The sequence below is a fragment of the Anabrus simplex genome, chromosome 1, assembly GCF_040414725.1.
Source record: "Anabrus simplex isolate iqAnaSimp1 chromosome 1, ASM4041472v1, whole genome shotgun sequence".
Lineage (NCBI taxonomy): Eukaryota > Metazoa > Arthropoda > Insecta > Orthoptera > Tettigoniidae > Anabrus > Anabrus simplex.
The window spans coordinates 243,119,742-243,143,304 of record NC_090265.1 but is presented as its reverse complement, the minus strand read 5'-3'; the positions used below and the strand labels follow the sequence as shown (position 1 = coordinate 243,143,304).

The 23,563-nt window shown below is 41.2% G+C and overlaps 1 protein-coding gene across 1 annotated transcript in view; it reads right to left on the bottom strand.

Moving 5' to 3' along the window:
• Nucleotides 1-23,563, bottom strand: part of LOC136864471 (uncharacterized) — a 290,340-nt gene that overhangs the window by 69,609 nt on the left and 197,168 nt on the right. Inside the window, exon 2 of the mRNA XM_067141493.2 lies at nucleotides 3,057-3,182. Within this exon, the coding sequence (XP_066997594.1) occupies nucleotides 3,057-3,182 (126 nt within the window). The remainder of the gene's footprint in view (nucleotides 1-3,056; nucleotides 3,183-23,563) is intronic.

Genomic DNA, 23,563 nt, shown 5'->3' with positions numbered 1-23,563 from the left:
AAATTAAATCACACTAGTTTAACATACATAAGTATATTCTGACACTATTTACAACTTAAATGAAAAGTAACTAATACGCGGTGTGACTGCATACTGTATACGGATTGCCTTGGCTGATACAATGGTTCCTAACATACAAGCCACGCTACCCTCTCATTCCATCATGCACCCTTTCCTCCTTTCACTCCGGGTACTTGACAAATGCTGTTACTATTTCACATGTCATCAGGTGAACTAAACAGGGGCGAGCAACCCAACACCGGTAGATAATATAAAATCTCACCAGTTTACCAGGTTTTTACTTTAAATACACTGACTGACAGAGCAAATGCAACACCAAGAAGGAGTGGTTCGAAAGGGATGAAAGTTGGGGAAAAAACAGAGACGGCACGGACGAATAATTGATGTTTATTTCAAACCGATATGCAGGTTACACAATGCGCACGGCATCGACTCAGTAGGATGTAGGACCACCGCGAGTGGCGATGCACGCAGAAACACGTCGAGGTACAGAGTCAATAAGAGTGCGGATGGTGTCCTGAGGGATGGTTCTCCATTCTCTGTCAACCATTTGCCACAGTTGGTCGTCCGTACGAGGCTGGGGCAGAGTTTGCAAACGGCGTCCAATGAGATCCCACACGTGTTCGATTGGTGAGAGATCCGGAGAGTACGCTGGCCACGGAAGCATCTGTACACCTCGTAGAGCCTGTTGGGAGATGCGAGCAGTGTGTGGGCGGGCATTATCCTGCTGAAACAGAGCATTGGGCAGCTCCTGAAGGTACGGGAGTGCCACCGGCCGCAGCACATGCTGCACGTAGCGGTGGGCATTTAACGTGCCTTGAATACGCACTAGAGGTGACGTGGAATCATACGCAATAGCGCCCCAAACCATGATGCCGCGTTGTCTAGCGGTAGGGCGCTCCACAGTTACTGCCGGATTTGACCTTTCTCCACGCCGACGCCACACTCGTCTGCGGTGACTATCACTGACAGAACAGAAGCGTGACTCATCGGAGAACACGACGTTCCGCCATTCCCTCATCCAAGTCGCTCTAGCCCGGCACCATGCCAGGCGTGCACGTCTATGCTGTGGAGTCAATGGTAGTCTTCTGAGCGGACGCCGGGAGTGCAGGCCTCCTTCAACCAATCGATGGGAAATTGTTCTGGTCGATATTGGAACAGCCAGGGTGTCTTGCACATGCTGAAGAATGGCGGTTGACGTGGCGTGCGGGGCTGCCACCGCTTGGCGGCGAATGTGCCGATCCTCGCGTGCTGACGTCACTCGGGCTGCACCTGGACCCCTCGCACGTGCCACATGTCCCTGCGCCAGCCATCTTCGCCACAGGCGCTGCACCGTGGACACATCCCTATGGGTATCGGCTGCGATTTGACGAAGCGACCAACCTGCCCTTCTCAGCCCGATCACCATACCCCTCGTAAAGTCGTCTGTCTGCTGGAAATGCCTCCGTTGACGGCGGCCTGGCATTCTTAGCTATACACGTGTCCTGTGGCACACGACAACACGTTCTACAATGACTGTCGGCTGAGAAATCACGGTACGAAGTGGGCCATTCGCCAACGCCGTGTCCCATTTATCGTTCGCTACGTGCGCAGCACAGCGGCGCATTTCACATCATGAGCATACCTCAGTGACGTCAGTCTACCCTGCAATTGGCATAAAGTTCTGACCACTCCTTCTGGGTGTTGCATTTGCTCTGTCAGTCAGTGTATTTAATTAATAATTTGTTGTTTGAATATCCCAATCAGTATTTTTTATTAGCTGAAATGCATGAATAACTCCATTTTTATAAGTATGGTTTGTCTTAACGACAAAAGGCAGATCACATCACAAAACAAATTGGCCAGGCCTGATCTAGATTATATTAACACTATTCTGTAGACACTTTCGCACAACAAACGCACACAAACCTGTATTTCAAACTCTTCATTATCTTCACAGAACATATGAATGGAGTGCTAGAAGGTCATGGTAGGTTTCATATTAATGAAGGTAGAAATGATGGTTAGCTTACTGAGATTAAGGCTGATGACACACGGAGCGGTTTTTGCCGAGTCGGCAGCCGCCTGTGATTGATACACAGAGCGGTTTTTGCCGACTGTGATGAAACCACTGCCTACTCGAACTGCATCTAAAATGACTGCTTATAAGCAGTCATCGGGTGCGTATCGAGCAGGCAGTGGACAAAACACATTAGTGAGCGTGACGTTAGGTGAGGAAGCTAGCTAACATTACCGAAAAATAAAGGATTGTTCTTATTCTTATTCCAAAAGTCTACTTACTCTATATGTCCTTTTACGTGTATATTATTGAATTTCAAAGTCCGGCTCCATGGCTAAATGGTTAGCGTGCTGGCCTTTGGCCACAGGGGTCCCGGGTTCGATTCCCGGCAGGGTCGGGAATTTTAACCTTAATTGGTTAATTTCGCTGCCACGGGGGCTGGGTGTATGTGTCGTCTTCATCATCATTTCATCCTCATCACGACGCGCAGGTCGCCTACGGGAGTCAAACCAAAAGACCTGCATCTGGCGAGCCGAACTTGTCCTCGGACACTCCCGGCACTAAAAGCCATACGCCATTTCATTTCATTTCATTGAATTTCAAAGATACTTCATGATATCTAATACAAAAATACCTACCAATGATGCAATCGCCGCGTAAATTCAGCCACGCCCGACTAGAGCGAAGCATCAAGTCAGCCGTGATTCAGCTGAATGTAATAAATCTATGGCGCTAGAGCGCGCACAAAGTCTTCAAAACGCTCGCTGCACCGCCAGCTACACGACAGGCTGAGTCGGCAAATCTGCCGCCTGTCGGCGAGCACCGCTGTGTCTGTTTCATCCCATCTGATACAATAGAAACATGCGCCGACTCGGCGGCCGACTCGGCGAAAACCGTTCCGTGTGTCATCAGCCTAATATGAGTACTCACCGCTGGGATCAGACCAGGAAGTCAGATAGGTAATAACCGGCTCACTGACACATAATCGCTTGCTCTTTGATCAACAGATATTCAAGTAGACAATAAAAATCCTTACCCGGTTCCTTTTCATCCATCGCCGGTGCGCCTCGGTGGCTTTGATGCGATGATTGACGGCCACCTCGGTGAGTGACACCCGTCGTTCGCGGTCCCTCTCTTGCCATGCCGCTTTGCCCTGCGAACACTGAGTCACAGCCACATATTACACACCGGAGTAAGGTTTAATACAAAACCAATAAATCCATCAAATATTGAGCTCCGAACATTTATATAATTAAGATTTGAATTTGCCCAGTTTCAGATAAAGAATAACGTAATCTTAGAAAGAGGACGTTATGAGCTTAATAAGAACCACAATTTAGACACCGATCCTACCACCCTGGTCCTCTCGTTCTTCACTGACTTTCCCTCCAAAGCATTTCTACCTTCAAAAAATAACTTAAAATACTCTTCATAACAAATTCTTAGGAGAGCTTGTTAAAAGGGAAGTATTATATCAAGGCGCAGTTAAAAGTGCTTAAAGTCACAATAACAGAAATAATTCAAAACAGTTCATCTTCAATAAAAATAGAAGACTTAAAAAAAACACGGTAGACACCAAAATAGGGAGAGACACGTATATTTCCCACATTTTCCTCTCTTTTAACGCATTTTACTGTAAGAATGTGACAAAGTCTATTTTCAGAAGTAATATTTGAAAACTTTTCAACATATTGTTATCGGTACCTAATGTGGAAAATACGTCTCCATATTAATCTTCCGTTTTAGGATGTTAACAATACGCTTGACCTCAAATATTTATACTTATCTCTGACCAAGATTTACGAAAGAATTACGAATAATATTACATCATTCTTACAGCTAGGGAATAATGTCATTATATTATCCAGTTGACCACTGATCGGGTATCAGAATAAAAAATACCGAGCAAGTGGCTGGGCGGTTTGGGTCACGTAATCAGCTTGCATTCGGGAGATAGTGAGTTCAAACACTCTGAAGATGGTTTTCCGTGGTTTCCAATTTTCACACCAGGAAAATGCTGGAGCTGTAGCTTAATTAAGGCTACGGTCGCTTCCTTCCCATTACTAGACCTTTTCCATCCCATCGTTGCTGCAAAACCTTTCTGTGTCGGTACGATGTAAAGAAGATAAAAAAATAAAAATAGATGAAAAATAAATTGATGAGACAAGGAACTGGTGGCAAAGCAATCGCTAAAGAAAAATATATTATCACACAGTTTTCTGAAGTAAACTACCAAGGCGCTTCAAGAAATACGGTAACAAGAGCTCGCATGGAGAAAATTTATTTTACATATGGATATAAGGATGCACAGTAGTAGGGTACTGGTACGCTTTACTATTCAATATAGTCACCATTCCTGTACAGCTCTTGATCCAACGGTACACCAAGGCATCGATGCCAACATGGAAGAAATCTGGGTCCAGTCTCTGGAGCCATGTCATGACGGCTTGCTGAACGACCGTATCGTTGTTGAATAACTTACCATCCAGGTGCTTCTTCAGCGGTAGTGTGGTGATTATAGTTTTAAGAGGAAATGCAACTAGGCAACCATCCTCTCTTAACGCTAATCAGAGGGAAAAAATGAAAGGGGTCAGACATTTCGAAAAATGAAGGTATCGGCTAAAGCAAGACAAGGGCCACGAAAGGCGTGTAAATGAAATGAAATGAAATGGCGTATGGCTTTTAGTGCCGGGAGTGTCCGAGGATAAGTTCGGCTCGCCAGATGCAGGTTTTTGATTTGACTCCCTTGGGCGACCTGCGCGTCGGGATGAGAATGAAATAATGATGAAGACGACACATATACCCAGCCCCCGTGCCAGCGAAATTAACCAATGATGGTTCAAATTCCCGATCGTGCTGGGAATCGAACCCAGGACCCCTGTGACCAAAGGTCAGCAGGCTAACCATTTACCCTCGGTCTCATAAAACTAATATCGTTGAGGTCGGTAGAGGACAAGAGTTGACCAAAAGAGGGCGTGACCACTGCAGAAATTCATCGACGCTTCGTGGCAGTCTGTAGAGAACATGCGCCTTCACGGAAAACAGTTTACAACTGGGTGGAAGGTTAGAAAACCGGGCGCACATCGGTGGACAGAAAGTTTGTCCAATAAAAAGTAGAAACTCTTCTCCTGTGACATCAGATGACAAGAGAGGAAAACACAAACATGGAATAGCATGACCACAAGATGCCAGATACGTTATTGAGGATCCTATTAATCTAGGGTGCTTTGTACGATCATGTACGACTTTTATGTTCAGCAGTGTAGAGAAAGGAATATTATTCCAGAGAAAGAATGGTTGTATAGAGATTGTTTCAGTAAGGACTTTAATATAGCTTTCCATAGACCAAAAGACCAAAGAAGGACATGCTCCAAACATGAACATCTGAACACATTAAATAACGAAAACATATGGAGGAATTCCAAGCTCATATAAGAACGAAGGAAACTGCAAGAGTCAACAAAAGTTTAGATAAAGAAAGAGCCAACAGAGGTGAGTGCCTACTCATTGAATTTGATTTACAAACTGTCAGGGGCGTAACGACTGTTATACGGGCCCACCCCCTGAAGAAATTAAAATTCGGGCCCCCTCATATAAAAATAAAATGTAAAACCTATGAATAAAAACCAAACTCCATGGCGCAACAGCCCCGAACGGTCATGGCCTACAAAGTGACCGCAAACCTATGAATAACTAATACAAATTAAATCACAGTAGTAGTAATGCAATATATTGTGAATTTGTGTAAACAAAGGGATTATTCATTATTGTAAGATTTCAAAGAAATATATTTAATGGGTCTTATAATTGTATGCGAGCTTAGAGTTGATGTCGTCATGGGCGGAACATCCAAATGTTGTCATCAACTCATCAATAACATTACAGGGAAATTATATTAAAATTAACCATCTCCATTCCCTGACAGGCTTACATGACGTGTGTGCGTGGGACTATCGGTCTCTGTTAAGCCTTCCAAAATTAATATGAACTCATGCTCCGCACGTGTGAATGAGTCATGCACTTAAATGCTATTACTTAAGAAATGCAGTGATTAATATATTATTGCATCACGCGCCCACGCGATTACGCGAAGCCAAATGTAGTGTTTATTTGACTCATCTAATTTATCAAGTCATAAATTAAAATCCATCAGAATTATATATTGTTTTACATAATGTATATTATTATTATTATTATTATTATTATTATTATTATTATTATTATTATTATTATTATTATTATTATTTTGCAAGGAGTCTGCGGGGCCCCTTAAAGGCCCGGGCCTGCCTGCAGGCCCTAATGTTACGCCCCTGCAAGCTGTACTGTACTGTCCAAGCATTGTTTTACAAAAGAAGACTTGCTTTCTACAACTAACAGTGTTAAATGTAATTGCAAATAGTACTGTCTGTTACACGTGGGACGAGACTAGCGAAGAGAGGGTTGCCTGAAATAGCGTCATGTGTACAAAATGCAAATGGCAAAGAGATTGTCTTTTATGCAGACACATGCAGTGGCCAAAATAGGAATGCATATATCTGCGCAATGTGTCTCTTTGCTGTAAAACAATTAAATATACCTGATATCAACCACAAATATCTTACTCCGGGCCATACAGATGGAGGTTGATTCGGTACATTCTATATTCGGAAAAAAGAAGAAGAGTGTTCACATATTTGAGCCATCTGGTTGTAATGCAGTCATCCACCTAGCTAGAAAATCACCGTACGAACTAGAAGAAATGTCACAAGAATATTTATTTGAATTCAAAAAGTAAAGCAGGCTCTTATAAAGAATACAACACTAGATGTCAGTAGACAAAAAGTAAGATGGATAGCATTGTGTGGTTGAAATACTTGTTCCCGACGATGTTTACTTCAAGTACAATATGCATGAGGAATTCAACAAACTGCATATGGTAGGAAACAAAAAATCAGCACTTGGGAGGAAACAGAACTGTTACATTACCTTAGAGAAGGCCTTTCCACAACCTCTTCCAATTTCGGTTGGAAAGTTAAAAGATTTACAAGATCTTTGCAAACAAAGTACGGTATCTTAAAATCCCAGTATCATAAATTTTGTATGTCCTTCAGGTCAGTCGCCACAAGCCACGAGTGTGACAATGATTTGGATAATGTTGGCGATTAATGAGTGTCCTTTGCCTTTATTGATTATTGTAGTTTACAGTTTTCATTAATGTTATGTCAGTATCGTTTTTAATTAACAATACAAAATAATTTTCAAAGCTGATTTACATATATAGGCATATTGCTTTAGCGTAGTTTTGTTATTACTTAAATCAGCAATGGTATGTATTTGTCTAACTTTAATGTAGTAACTATTAGACTTATTATCAGTTTGAATGTATAGATATAATATTGTATAGAAGTTCTGCTGTACTTTTGGAAGGTCCTGTATCACAAACATATTGAGTTTATCAGGTTTACCTGCTAAATTGAAAAAAATGAGGGCTTTTTCATGTAAAAAGCATGATTTTAATCAGGTTTGTGGTGAAAATGTAATAATCGCTTCACTTTGTAGTGTACTTAGCTTCAACAAAACTAAGTCCTAACAATAAAAATACCGAGCTCGATAGCTGCAGTCGCTTAAGTGCGGCCAGTATCCAGTAATCGGGAGATAGTGGGTTCGAACCCCACTGTCGGCAGCCCTGTAGATGGTTTTACGTGGTTCCCCATTTTCACACCAGGCAAATGCTGGGGTTGTACCTTAATTTTTTTTTTGCTAGTTGCTTTACGTCGCACCGACTCAGATAGGTCTTATAGCGACGATGGGACACGGAAGGGCTAGGAGTGGGAAGGAAGCGGCCGTGGCCTTAATTAAGGTACAGCCCCAGCATTTGCCTGGTGTGAAAATGGGAAACCACGGAAAACCATTTTCAGGGCTGCCGACAGTGGGGTTCGAACCTACTATCTCCCGAATACTGGATACTGGCCGCACTTAAGCGACTGCAGCTATCGAGCTCGGTGTGTACCTTAATTAAGGCCACGGCCGCTTTCTTCCCACTCCTAGGCCTTTCCTATCCCATCATCGCCATAAGACTTATCTGTGTCGGTGTGACGTAAAGCAAATAGCAAAAAAAAAAAAAAAATCTTACTTATTTGTCTTATTTTTATCTCACATCTTGGAGAGTTCGACTTCTGGTTTCCAGTTATTTTAAACTTTACAATATCAGAAACAAGTACTTATGCCACTTGACTCATTGCGAAGTGTAAACAACAAAGGAGCGAATGTCAGAGAAAACAGATTTGAAATAAAATTAGAAGGAATATTATTAGAACTTGTTATTAATTCTTTGCATTTTTTGCTTAATTCAAACCTCAATGAAACCATTTAAATGCATTATCATGTGCTGGTACTTATTTTGTACTGGTGATGAACTTTTGAATAAATTGTAAAGTGATTTTGATGATTCTCAAAATGGCAAAAACGTTGATACGCCCTTATGATCCTAAGCATGCGATATGGACTTCACAAAAGAAAATTTTGAAATTCACGATAATACATCCTGGCTGAAGCTGTGACCTCGAACTCACAGGTCAAATTATTCGTTATAATTATGTTTTTGTACTGCTGGCGGTTTCCAAAACTTGAAAACCAGTTTACAAGACTCCGTAATACTACTATCACTACTATCATTAACAATCTTGGGGCGAACCTCTCTGTTGGACACACCAAAGTTAGCCTGCTAACTCAGAGAATGAGAGTTAAACGTAATGATTTGGGTCTTGTTTACTAACTTCTATTGCGTCATAAACTATTCATTTGCTGAAATAGACGGATCTGAAGAGAGTTTAAAGTTCCGTATCGATTACAAACGGTCGTAATTAAGTTCCCACTCCCCAGCAAGAAGTCGTTAATTTAGAAGCAATTCAAGTTGGAAGCCGTACAGGGATCGGTAAACTTTACAACGCTTACGGTAAAGCTGCAGGTAATTTTTATAAAGTGTTCAAACCTTTACATCACTTGTCATATTTCGTAACGATGTTCCATAAGCGTCACGACAAGAATTACTTCGACTTCTTTCTAGTTATTATGTGAGTGAGAAAAGGAGATAAATGTGTTTTAAGCCCTTCACTATCAAGCATGGCTAATTTCGTTTGTTTTCTTGAGGAAAAAAGGCCACTGAAAGGTAGCCTATACTACCTTAAGAGAAGTTGTGTCATGGTTTTAAAGAAAGCTTTGAATATTTTCTCATTCCTTTGTCGAAGACCATGACGTTGCAGCCTCGATGGGCCTTGACCTACCAAGTGACCATTGCTCAGCTCGAAGGATGCAGATTACGAGGCGACGCGTGGTCAGCGCAATGAATTCTCATAGCCGTTATTCTTGGCTTTCTGGACCGGGAATAATACTTCAATGTCAGATAGCTCCTCAGTTGTTCTCACGTAGGCTGAGTAGACCTAGAACCAGCCCTGAGATCCAGGGAAAATCCCTGACCTGGTTAAGAATCGAAACCGGGGTCTCCATTAGAGGAAGGCTTGCTACTCCTAGATTGATGATGATGCTTGTTGTTTTAAGGGGCCTAACATCGAAGGTCATCGGCCCTACTCCTAGATTACCGGGCAACAGTCCCTTATAATGAAAATATAAACTTAGGCACGGCACGATTCGTAATCAAATTTCTTAATTCGGTTTCACCAATTTCATCAGATATATTGTTAACGATTGAATGAGGTACGGGTGGTGCTGAGTAATGAGCATGGCTAGTGCGTCTGGATATTATAAAAGGTGCTACTCATAGGACCAATAATGCTGCACTTCCTGGTCCAGTAAGGAAAGCAATGACAAACTATGGCGCTCGTTATCGTATCTTGTACGCCTCATTTTGGTGTCTTCATTGTTTCTTCCGGTTCCCTATAACCAGATCATTATTTGTGGTGCAACTTGAGGATCAAACCAGCCTTCGGCCTGGAGATATAACAGACACTGGAAACATATTTTTATTTATTGTGAAGTCCAAGACAGACATGTATATTATGCCAGTATGACACTTGAAGAGGAATCTCTGTAGGTTGTTGGAGTGTGTCTTTAGTGACTCGCCACCAATTTGCTTCTCGAAGTCAGGTGTGAAGACCGGTCAAGCGAGATTTTTATAGCATTTTTATGCAAGTATTATGCGAGTATTGATCCATTTTAATTCTTAACTTTTAACAGCTGTCTCCACATACAATGTTTTACATAGATGAATACAGCCCTTGTGACATGTGTAATCTGTGCTATGCCATGGTTGTGCCCACAATTACTTTCTGAAAGCACACTTGAGTATGCGCGTTTATAATACCGCAATATTTTACATCTAGCGAAATTTATGGAAAATTCAACATTAACATTCACTACATACATACTGAACCCATTAACTAAGGTCTGTGTGTGCAGAGCACCGTTACTTTAGTCTCCGAGGATGATGCAAACTCTTCTGTATAGTTTCTTCCGTGACAATTTTCAAACCAATCAATACTTTGGTCGAATGTCACGCGTGAGGGAGAACAAGAGTTTATGATTTCTTACGGGAATGGCTAGCTCCACAAAGTTAATCCCCAAATTGGCGCAAGCATTAGAGAGTCGGAATAGTTCGTGATGTTTCGTGTTGTTCGGGAACTACTTCTGAAGAAAGTGAGAACATTAAGGCCTGATTAGAACTAAAATTAGAATTGCAAAATGTTGAGATCATATGTGATTTTCCTGAACCAGAATATTGTTCATAACAAGGGCTGTGTAAAGGGCCAACTCAGCGTCGTCAGGCAAAGACGTCGGTGGGCATGACGCTTCTACCCAAAATGTTGACTCCTTCGGAATGAGAAAGCTAATACCACAGACGCTTCCAGAATTTCACCTAGTATACATGAAGTAATAATTATACAATTAGCACCGATGGCTTAGATTTCAGGAACAAAGGCAGCTAATTATTGAATGGTGAAACTCTGGAAAAATAGTGAGATGCCTGTTAACCCGGGAATATTTGTCGGCATCCATCGTGCCTATAAAAAGAGAGCATGGGAGTACTGTGGTTTAGCAGATTGTTTCTGCGATGCTCAGTATCATGTCGTGTCGAGCTGGGAAATCTGGACTTGGAGAAATTTTAACAGTGTTGGTTGGAACTTTGCTACTGGCTTTACGTCGCACCGACAGAGATAGGTCTTATGGCGACGATGGGATAGGAAAGGCGTAGGAGTTCGAAGGAAGATGCCGTGGCCTTAATTAAGGTACAGCCCAAGCATTTGCCTTGTGTGAAAGTGGGAAACCACGGAAAACCATCTTCAGGGCTGCCGACAGTGGGATTCGAACCCACTATCTCCCGGATCCAAGCTCACAGCTGCGTCCCTAACCGCACGGCCAACTGGCCCGGTGGGTGGAACTTTGAAGCTCTACAGAGCTAAGTAGCACTCTGTCATATTTTTAGGAAGTGTTGAGCTTATAATAATATTCTCGAGGTGACATTTTTGGACTTTGAAAATTATTCAAGTATCGCGTCATGAAAAAGCTCAGAACATTTATATCGAAATCTTCAAGAGATTTGGTGCGTTGTACGCACTAGTACTAAACTTTAACTTTTCATCAATGATGTTATTACTTATATTCAGTGTTAGTGAAGCTGGGTTATCAGACAGAATATTATTGCTAGACTCATTTTGTTCTCGGCGAAACGAGTTTTGTCTTAGTTGATGAAGGGAAGAGCTTTTCTGAAGAAAAACAGCTGGTTGAGAAACGAGTTTTGTCTTAGTTGATGAAGGGAAGAGCTTTTCTGAAGAAAAACAGCTGGTTGAGAAACGAGTTTTGTCTTAGTTGATGAAGGGAAGAGCTTTTCTGAAGAAAAACAGCTGGTTGAGAAACGAGTTTTGTCTTAGTTGATGAAGGGAAGAGCTTTTCTGAAGAAAAACAGCTGGTTGAGAAACGAGTTTTGTCTTAGTTGATGAAGGGAAGAGCTTTTCTGAAGAAAAACAGCTGGTTGAGAAACGAGTTTTGTCTTAGTTGATGAAGGGAAGAGCTTTTCTGAAGAAAAACAGCTGGTTGACTTAGACTCAATGCAGTTGGGATTCGCAGTCGCTACACAGAGAGACGTAAATCTGCATCCTGGAGTGCGGGAACGAATTATAACATAATGCATCATATTTACGCGGTCGCGAGTGGCAGAAGATTGTGCTTTATATCTTAAGGTGTAAATAGTGTAAACTTAAGATGAACTTCAACCCTTCTCAATGGTTTTTCGCATACGCGAAGAACTCTGATGTAGCCGGTGGCTGGCCGTCATGAAGAGAGGGCACCACATCCAAGGTCTGTGAATTTTGGTTTGAAAATGTATACTTTGTAGTTGTAGAGTTCCGTCACGTTTTGTTGTTTGTTTCGGCCGAGTAGTGCCACATTTCAATATTGCGTGAACGTATATCTCCGTTTTGAGATTAAAGTCAGCATGTAGACATATATTTTGCAGTGCAGGTAGGGTGTTGTGCTCATGGTGATCCTGGTAGCAGACGATTATCACTATAAATACAAGACATCTGAATAGTTGAAGGTGAGTATGTAAGTGATATATGATGTAAAAGTAACGTACTGTAAGATAATGAGTAGGTTGTAGAACGAAATACGTAGATGTGCGATATTTTTAAGGCAATGTTTGAGGTTATCTAAGTTATCTAAGTTATACCGACAAATAAATCAAGGCTGCCTTTCGTGTTGTATAAAGAACATTGGTGCAATCGGAGCGGCGGAGAACATATTCTTTCCGAGAAACTGAGGATAATTTGTTACTTCCGAGCGCGCGATTCAAATTGACGAACTCGCCGTATCTGTTATTCTAGAGTGTAAACGGCTGCCCGCTGCTGTGCTTCAGGGAAGGAAGGGGAAGTGGGGTTCATGATAGACGGAGCCAGAGATAATGCTCGGTGCGAATGCACAAGTTTCTCCTTCGTTTAGCGCAGTCACGTCCCAGCCCTAATATGTAGTATACAGTCTCTTCTGTCCATATTGGCTACTAAGTTTGCGGTGTAAATCGGGGAGAATGGCTCCATTTCCGTACACCAACGAAGAAATAGTTGGCATGCAGCAAGCCTGTGGCGCTGCAAATAGCAACCGAAGAGAAGCCATACTGATTTAAGGTATTTGAACGAATTAAGCACCCTAAGGTTGATAATCACGACATCTTCCGCTTACCTCGAACACTAAAGCAAATACTCCGCAAAATGCTCTTGGTTCTATGTCACATGAACTACTTTTACGGTTTTCGGAGATGCCGAGGCGCCGCAATGTTGTCTCGTTGGAGGTCTTTTACGCGCTGGCAAATCTACCACATGAGACTGACTTATTTGAGCACATTTAACTATCAGCGGATTGGGCCGGAATCGAACCCGTCAATTTGAGTTGCTAAAGCCAGCGCTCTACTTTCTGAGCTACTCAGCCCAGTAGGCCCCACTAGATTGCCATATTTGTCACCTATTGAATATGTCTTGGAAGTGATCAAAATGACGATTGTTGCATGACAGTGGTTTGCTAGCAAATTTTGATGATATTTGGACTCAGCTGAATAATCAGTCAACAGGACACTATTGAAATGCAGTTGAAATCGATGCGCAGACAGTACGACAGGCCGTTACTCGCCATGGGTGAACATGCGATTGAGACGTATAGGCTTACTGTTGTCGTTCGACAGTAAGGATAATAAGTACTGCATGATTCCGACTCGTTGGCTGAACGGTCAGCGTACTGGCCTTCGGTTCAGAGGGTCCTGGGTTCGATTCCCGGCCGGGTCGGGGATGTTAACCTTAATTGGTTAATTCCAATGGCACGGGGAGTGGGTGTATGTGTTGCCTTCATCATCCTTTCATCCTCATCACGACACGCAGGTCGCCTATAGACGTCAAATTGAAAGACTTGCACCTGGCGAGCCGAACCCGTCCTGGGATATCCCGGCACTAAAAGCCATACGACATTTCATTTTACTGCATGATACTGTAAGCATGCATTCTTAAAATCAGATTATTGTCTCAATTGTTTAATGGTATTTGCTTATTATGCTGTATGTTAAGCGCAGGTAGTGCAACTGCTGATTTCATGATCTGACCGAATTTTTTGCACATTTTATGAATTGTAGTCTCGTAGCCTTGTTGATAAAATGAGCAAAACATTGCAATTCTTCTACTTAGTTCATGAACCGTGCTAATTCCATTGTACTTCATAACATCTTCTTATGTTGTAAAGAGCAAAGCAATCTCCGTACAGACCATTAAGGCCCTTGGAGGAGTGGAAGGTGAAGGCTTTAACTATCCGTAACCTCCACACTAAGTGGGAAAGAATGCTTTTTCTCCTTGCCCGGCCACCTCTCCCCCCCCCCCCCGACAGACGATTTTTTACAAGATTATGAAATGACTAGTAGGCTAAATTTAATTTAATTTCATTATCCTTTTAACTCCCAGGGTTGGTTTTTTCCCCCTCGGACTAAGAGAGGGATTCCACGTCTACCGCCTCAAGGGCAGTGTCCTGGAGCGTGAGCCTTTGGGTCCGGGGGATACAACTGGGATGGAAGATCAGTATCTCGCCCAGATGGTCTCACCTCTATGCTGACAGGGGCCTTGTAGTGGGGGGGGGGGACTGGAAGGGGTAGACAAGGAAAAGGGAAGGAAGCGGCCGTGCCCTTAAGTTAGGTACCATCCCGGCATTTGCCTGGAGGAGAAGTGGGAAACTTCGGAAAACCACTTCGAAGGTGTCTGAGGTGGAAATCGACCTCTTCTCTACTCAGCTGACCTCTCGAGGCTGAACGGAACCTGTTCCAGTCCTCGTACCATTTTTTCAAGTTTCATGGCAGAGCCGGGAATCAAATCAGGGCCTCCAGCGGTGGCAGCTAATCACACTAACCACCACACCACAGAGGAGTACTAGTAGGCTAAATACCGGTTAAAATCACATCTATATGTTTTTCGTACATAAAACGTGGCCGAAATAACATGTATTTCGAAACAAATCTTCTATTTTTTTAAATATGTAATACCTTGCATTTCTGAAAATACTTAAAAGGTAATTTTGTAGATGTTTATTAAAACAATGATTCAGGCATATGTTTTAGTTATTAAGGAACATAATATTTGATAGATCTACTAAGGTTGATTGTCCTCAATTTGATATTGTCCACAGAGGAGTATTTGTCCTTTTTAGAGATACATTCCTACCAATTACAGTCGGAATGGAAATCAATTAGAAGCTACTTATTTACTTGAAAACTGGAAATAATGCATTCATTTAGTGTAAACTAATGGGATCTTCTACAAACTCTGTCGATCTTCACGCTCTATTGATTCTTAACAACTTCTGATTCTTGTTCATCAGCGTGCAAAATTTGACTGAATACAGTATATGGAACCGTCAATCAATATCTGCCACTTTCTTGAACACAAATTCACAAATAGACATTGTCAGTGTCTGCTCTATCACCATCATCAACCACATAGTGCACATGAGTGGTGCGTACCAACGGCTTCCTGGATAATTCGTGAAAAGGGCAGGAATATTTCTGTCAGTCTTATCCTTGGCTTTGACCATATGAAAGTGATTGAGGTGTGAGCGATGCTAGTAATGCCATTCATTATGCAGTCAGTCCCTGCTACGAATGGTGCGAAAATGTTTCATATACGGTCGATTGGTGCATGCATTTCAGTGGCATTGGCAGACCGATATGTAAATAGCAACTTCTGGCTCAGTGAGGAAAGCAGCGGGAAAACAACCTTACTCCTCATTTTCCTAGTACGCCTCGTCAGTGATACCTAGGCTAACTATGACAGTTAATGGTAAAGTCGTTGAGGATCCAACCAGCCTTTGGGCAGAGGACTGAACACACATAATAAGCTCAGCGCAAGGAAAGTAATCGAATAAATGGTACTGAGGCGTTGAAGAACACATTTGCGAGTATACAAAAGGCAAAAGAATATATGGAAGATGGAAAAAATCATATTCTTCTTAAAATTAAACAGCACAATAGTTTAACGAATAACTCTCAGAGAAAAATGTTAGAGAGGAATTCGGTATTGTATATAGACTTAGTTCCAGGGTAGGAGCCAGTGGTAGCCGAGAATATCTGAGCAGGAAGGAAATGATGGAAGAACTAAAAAATAATTATGGTTGGAAGGACGTCGCTTGCCCACTCAGAATATGTCATTTGTGCGGACCTGAATGACATGACTGCAGTGGGGATCAATATGAAGAGGCCATCAAGTGTTCCATATGCGGTATCACGGTTCTGTTATGATGCCCGCGGTAGCTGTAAACTTCGCTAGGTTCCAACACAAACCCGTGTCTAAGGGGTCCTCATAAATTTGTATGAGCTAAACTTAAACCTCGTAACTTGTGCCGGATGGCATTTTAGATATTTAAATGTCCTAAATTGAGAGTTATCGTTCTCTTTTCCTCAGAGGAATACTGGTCGTATCTCATTTGAAATTAATCGGGAAAGCCTTGTTATTTGTGGGAACAGTATATAAAGCACTATGCAAGTTTTGAAACTAATTTGCTCAGCGGTCATCGTATGAAGAATTATTTTAAGCAATGCTCATAGGTATAAAATCCTTATCAAATTAAAAATTGCATGTTTTTCGATATGGGGATACCTGGCCGAAGCGGCAAAAAACAAGTGTAGTTTACTTATGACATGTGTGTTTGGTTCCATTAAAATCCACAAACATATCAAGAGAATAGAAGCTTTTGAAATGTGGTGTTACAGAAGAATGCTGAAGGTGAGATGGATAGATCGAATCACGAATGAAGAGATACTGAATCGAATTGGTGAGAGGAGATCGATTTGGCTAAATTTGACGAAAAGAAGAGATAGAATGATAGGACACATCTTAAGACACCCAGGACTTGTTCAGTTGGTTTTTGAAGGAAGTGTAGATGGTAAGAACGGTAGGGGTAGACCAAGGTATGAATATGACAAGCAGATTAGAGCAGATGTAGGATGCAATAGTTACGTAGAAATGAAAAGGTTAGCACAGGATAGGGTGGCATGGAGCGCTGCATCAAACCAGTCTATGGACTGATGACTCAAACAACAACAACAACAACATCATGTCCTTCATATTCCTATTTTGTTGTTTCGCCTTCGCATACGTTCCTTCTTTATATTAATGTTAGTACGAGTAGGATGAGTACGCGTTCAGGTCAACAGTCGACAGCGCTGAAGATGGTTTCCCATTTTCAATCCAGGCAAATGCTGAAGCTTCACCTTAAAGCCACCTTTCCTGTTCTTATATCGCGGAAAACCTTCGATGTGTTAGTGTGACGTTAAACCACTTGCTAAAAAGAACAAAAAGTGTGGGTATTCTCTGTTTCGTTTCCCGGATCCTTGGCTCAATGGTCAGCATACTGGCCTTTGGTTCAGAGGGCCCTGGGTTCGATTCCCGTCTGGGCTGAGGATTTTATCTGTGTATGATTAATTCCTCCGGTACGCTGGGTGTTTATGTTCTTCTCGATACACTTCTATTTTTACACACACGACACAATACAGTCCCAGTAACCATAGTGAACACATCCCTCCACATAGGAAGGATGTCCGGCCGTAAATCTGGGCTACATCTATACCGAGTGCTAATTCCAATACATTGTGATAAAGGCAAGGAATCTTTCCATGTTGGTCTATCATACAACATGCCGTCCAAGGACTACGGAGCTTTATACATTCTCGGATATTGTCCATGCAGCTCCTCCTGGGTCATCGAGTACTTCTTTTCCCAAACATCACCTGTTCAACATCCTCCCGGTCCCTTCTTTCGATCGTTCCATACCCTGAGTCCAGCTTCCCTGACATTCACCGAAATGTTGCCAATTCCTCACTTTGCATCTTCATTCTGCCTCCTGTCTACCTATATCCATATCCTTGTTACCCGCCAAGTTTTCACTTCGTAAGTTATAGACCACTGCCTTGTGAATTTTATTTTTTCTGGCACATTTTTGTCGCACAGTACATTTTGTACTTTTTTCCAGTTCGGTTGTTATATTCTTCCTCCGAACTGAGTATCTCAGATGGTAGAGTACTGTCCTTCTGTGCTCAAGTAGGTGGGATCGATCCCGTTCAGTCCGCTGGTGTTTGAAGGTGTTCAAATACACCAGTCTCGTGTCGATAGATTTACTGGCACGTAAAGGAACTCCTTCGGTAAAACTTTCTGGCGCCTGGGAGTCACCGAATCCCGTAAAAATGTAGCCAGATATTTGCTAAAGATTTGTAATATCGTGTTAGTTCTTATACTAATGAGTGATTAATCGATTAAAAAGTACAGAAGACACTCTAAAATATAGTACAAAAATCGTAATTATCAAAACTGATTTGAAGTATCAATATTAACGACAACTTCAGCAACATTTTTAAGATGACACTACTATGCAATATAGTAATATGTTCAGTAATACCGCGATAATATTAGTAATATCGTGATATTACTATTTTATAAGGACAACACACATTTAATGAAATTTTCAAATAAGCAAGCTAAATATTCAAGTTATAGTACAAAAAAAAGTACCAATTCGTTAACACATAATATTGAAACATGTTCTTCAACGTTTCTTGAGCGTCCACCACTGTCACTACTAGAGCTCATCTCCTAAGATTTGCTGCATTTTTTGTAACGGACGTAGGATACGTGTCCAAATCAACAGTTTCCTTGAAACCAGTCGTAGATCAATTGGTACCATTACAGAGCGAAGAGTCTCTCAAATAAGAAGCAAAGCATTTTCCGTATAGAGTATTCTTAGAATCGCTGTTCGATGTACAAGCCTTCCTTGACACATTTGTCCCGATTGTATCGGTAACAGTTTCCCTTGGTCTCCCGCCTTTAGGAACACTAATTTCTGTTTGTGGGCATTCGAAATATGGCGACTTGTATGAACTTGTACTGTGCTCCACACAACCCTATTATTTGCTTAGTACAATCTCCAGTTGGCATCCAGGACCTTCTCTACGGCATTCACGTGATAAACATTTCCCTACCCTCAGTGGTTTCACAGTCTCGAAACTGTAAGAACCAACATCATTTTTGTAAGAATGCCATGTGAAAACACTGTGGTGAACGCACATGTTCAACACGTGAAAAAAGAAACCAAAATATGGACTATTCCATTACCAAAAATAACTTATATATCATACGTAGTATTTCAACAAGCTTCAACAAGTTTCTAAATGAGCTTAAATTTCAGTTTGTATTATAGATAGAAGAATTGTTTTCTTACTCTGTTGATGTATTGAAGTCAGTGGCGCCGACTTGGGAGGGGGGCAAGGTGTTTCATGCCCCAACAAAATGATCATCGGAGGGCAGTGTCATTTTGCCCCCCTCCCCTCATGGTAAATCTCCTCCTAGATGTTAAGTCCCTTTACACTGAAACGTGGAGTTCGGCATATACACAAGGAGGCTGCTAAGGCGGTAGATCTTGAGAAGGTGGCAGGTGATTTTATTATATCAATAAATGCGATTTAAAGCGGAAATTCCTTCAGAGAACTGTATTCGTAATGTAGACTGTTAAAGTGGCACATCTAGTGGTAGAGCTTTTCACATTTCATATCATTTCTACTTTTTCTGTTTACTTGTGGTTATTTATGATAACTCCGTACGTAAGACATTCCATCAAGATATGTATTTATCAATCAAGTTCTATTTTTTGTTTCTTTGTGAATATTATTGAAAACTCCGTATATAAATAAATTTCATTCAGAAAATGTACTTGAGAAACAAGTTATATTATTGTTCTGTTTTACTGTTTGATTGTTAATATATAGGATTGTTTGCATTAATAGTTGTTCATCATTCCACACGTCCTTGCTCATGTTAATCATGCCCACCCCCCTCATAATCACCCAATTGAAGTCACAAAGCAAGTCTATTGACATAAACAAAAAAAAAAAAATTCGTATCTGAAGTGAAGAACGAAATTTCTGCAATTCCGGTGTCTGACTGTCAGGATTTGTTGAACACATTCGTAACGAGGTACATTGTATTTATGCTAAAAATTGATTCGAGGAGAAAGAATAAAGCAATCTTTAGCAGCAAATCTGTGGCAGCACATGTATCAGTGTTTGATACACTTAGGTGACCAGAATTCTTTTGACAAACTACGTAACGCGGAAGACACAAAATAGTGAGGTAAATCAATGGGAATGTTGGGAAATTTTGTCAAATGTGCCCGTTTAACTTTGACTGCGCAACTTAAAATGGTATGCACATGCAAGTAGTTAATAACATCGGGCACTCATGTTTAATAATTCTGGGAGAATTTGTCACCTCCAACAATTTGAGGTTCTCCTTTCTAATTGTCAGCCCGAACACTTCATACATCACTTTTATCTTAAATTTCACTTTAATTACACACCTCAGTGTCGACTACAAACATTCCACCACACTTGCGCAGGGAAAGAGTGTAACAGAAGGTTTGGACAAATAGAGAATAATGCAGAATAACTAAACCCGTATAAGAGCAAAATGCGGTTGAAGTTAATCCATCTGGTCACCGTATGTAGAAGTCGCCTATCTCACTGAATTACGCAGTATATACTGAAGAAATAATAGATAAAGCTGACCTATTTCAATCGCTGTGAATCATCCATGCCATCGCCTCATGATTAAGAAAGTCAGATGCCCTAGAGACTGCTTTCCATTCAGCGTTATCTGGTATCGAATAACTTGCGAACTAGCGCTGTCATCTATTCTAAATAAAACATTTTCTCATATAACACGCAGTATGCAGCCTACTATAGAATCAGCTCTAAGCTCATGCACTTTGTATAACTGTCAACTAATAGAGAACTTGGATGTTATTACATGTGTCTGCTAGTGTCATTATTTTCCTGTTTGTCAAATAATAAATATGCAATATAAATTATAATTATGACATTCAGTGTGTTTCGTTTTAAGTAATTCACATTTTCTTTGCTCTCTTTGCCCCTAACCTCGCTGTGATACAATATGCAGTTGGAGTGGTTCGAACGAACATGACAGCCGCACGGACTTGGCCACACTCTATTAATATAGTCACAGTAGTTAGTGTTAAGAGTTGCCTTGATGCATTTCCCATTAAGACGACAAGGGAAGGTAGCAGACGTAACTTTAATTAAGGTACAGCATGAGCATTTGCCTGATGTTAAAATGGGAAACCACGGAAAACTACTGTCAGGTCTGCCGGCGATAGGATTCGAACCCACCGTATACAGAATGCAAGCTCTCAGCTATGTGACCAAACTCACTTGGACATGTGAAGTCTAAATTTAATCTTTGTTGTCTCTGAATGTACGCTGAGTTTGCAATTAATTGCGGCTGCGAGTGATGTAGGTGACTTTTGTTAAAAAATAAAAAAATAAAAACGTATCATTGGGTGGGGTGAGGGTATTGGGAAAACAGAGAGAGAGAAAGAAAGTAAGGAAAGGCTTCTTAATATTTTTGGGAGAGAACAAAAGTTAGCCAAGGGAAGTTATACAGAAAAAATGTGGAGAACTTGACTCAAGCAATAATAATAATAATAATAATAATAATAATAATAATAATAATAATAATAATAATAATAATAATAATAATAATAATAATAGTACATTGTGGGTTAAGGAGGGACTGCCTAGCCGAAGCGGTAAAGGCGTACTCGGTTAACTCGGAAACACGTGTGCGTGATTCCCCGTCAAGAAGTCGAGGAATTTAAGAATCGAGATTTCCACTTATGAACTGACACTTGGCCCTAAGGTTCACTCAGCCTACACCAAAAATTAGTATCTGGTGTATTCCTAGGGGCAAAGCCGGCCGGGTATAGAACTAACCACTTATCCCACTTTCAGGAGACACACTTTACCTCGAAGGCTTTGCACCGCACGAAAACATGTATAGAATATAATTATATCGTTCATTACAATAACAGTAGACTGAGATATTCCCATGCAAAACGGTGCATTCTACCTCAAGAGAGATCTGAACAATCATCTATTCAAATCCTAAGAGAGGAAGTTGGGTATCACACGGCAACATAATATCAATATAATATGAGGAAAAACAGACATGATTCAATACCCCGAGCATAGGCTAGCTAGTGGCTTTACGTCGCACCGACACAAATAAGTCTTGTAGCGACGATGGGATAGAAAAGCCCTAGGAGTTGGAAGGAAGCGGCCGTGACCCATGACCTTAATTAAGGTACAGCCCCAGCATTTGCCTGGTGTGAAAATGGGAAACAACGGAAAACCGTCTTCAGGGCTGCCGACAGGGATTCGAACCCACTATCTCCCGGATGCCCGAGTATAGGCTTATTGTTATATTTTCCAAGTACAATGTCACAAAACATCTGCTTAAAGTAATTACAATACGTAAAACACACTTCTTCCAGTGCACCTTCAAGGTACAGATGTGCGATTTCAATGAAGTGATTAAAGCAAAGCGGAAGAGAACAATATGCACATTTCACTAAAGCCACATTTTAAATTCAACATCACTTTCGCATACAAGCAGTCCAATATCAGAAGCTGCACTTACGTGTCTTTTTCCAAGCACGTTGAAACACAGGCTTTTACTTTGGTGCAGAAAAGTGATTGCATATCACAGAGTAATTTGTAATGACGAAATGCCGATCATGTTACTTTACTTGTGTTTTTTCACGTTGTATTTTTTCAAAATCAGTGATCCTTCTTATACAAAGTCCATATTGCCTAAAGAAGTACGCATCAAGTGGTTGGCAATATTTAGTTGGTTTTTGGTATAAATAGCTTAACAATGTCATCTTTGTTAGAGGAAACTTGCATCTAAAAGGGTTCGTTCTGTATGACCTAACCAGGAATCACACAGCAATAAGCTCTTTTCATTTATACGTTCACCAAACACTGAAGTTATAAAACGTTTCACATACTTTTTCGTCATTTTTCCACTTTTGCTTGCTTTAACATGAATGTTTCGTGGACATGTAGCTTAAAAAATCGTTTTTAGCGGAAATTTCCTTGCGTCAATTTGAAACTGATATACAGTTTGTTAATTTATCTGCCGTTACTGATGTAGAGATATGTACGAAATGTAACACACAAGCTGCAGTTTTACTCGTCTGTGAGATAGTGTTGACTTTGAGGACATTTCATAATGAAATTGACGTTGGTCACTGTTCCAGACATGTCCTTTGTCTACACTCCGCTCTGTTATAAATCTGTTCACTTCCTCCACAAACTCCACAAATTCTTGTGCCTTCCGACTAATACTATTATTCTCTTGAATTTCTTACCTACTCACATCAGTTTAGTCTTCGAAAGGCTAATTTTAATACCAAATTAACTGCACCTATTTTCAAGTTCCAAGATATTAGATTGCAGGCTTTTGGCACAATCTGCCACTAAGTCCAAGACATGTTCCCCTATTTTCTTTTTTTGCAAGCTGCTTTTCGTCGCACCGACTCAGATAGGTCTTATGGCGACGATGGGATGGGATAGGAAGGGGCTAGAAGTGGGAAGGAAGCGTCCGTGGCCTTAATTAAGGTACAGCCCCAGCATTTGCCTGGTGCAAAAATGGGAAACCACGGAAAACCATCTTCGGACTCTTTACT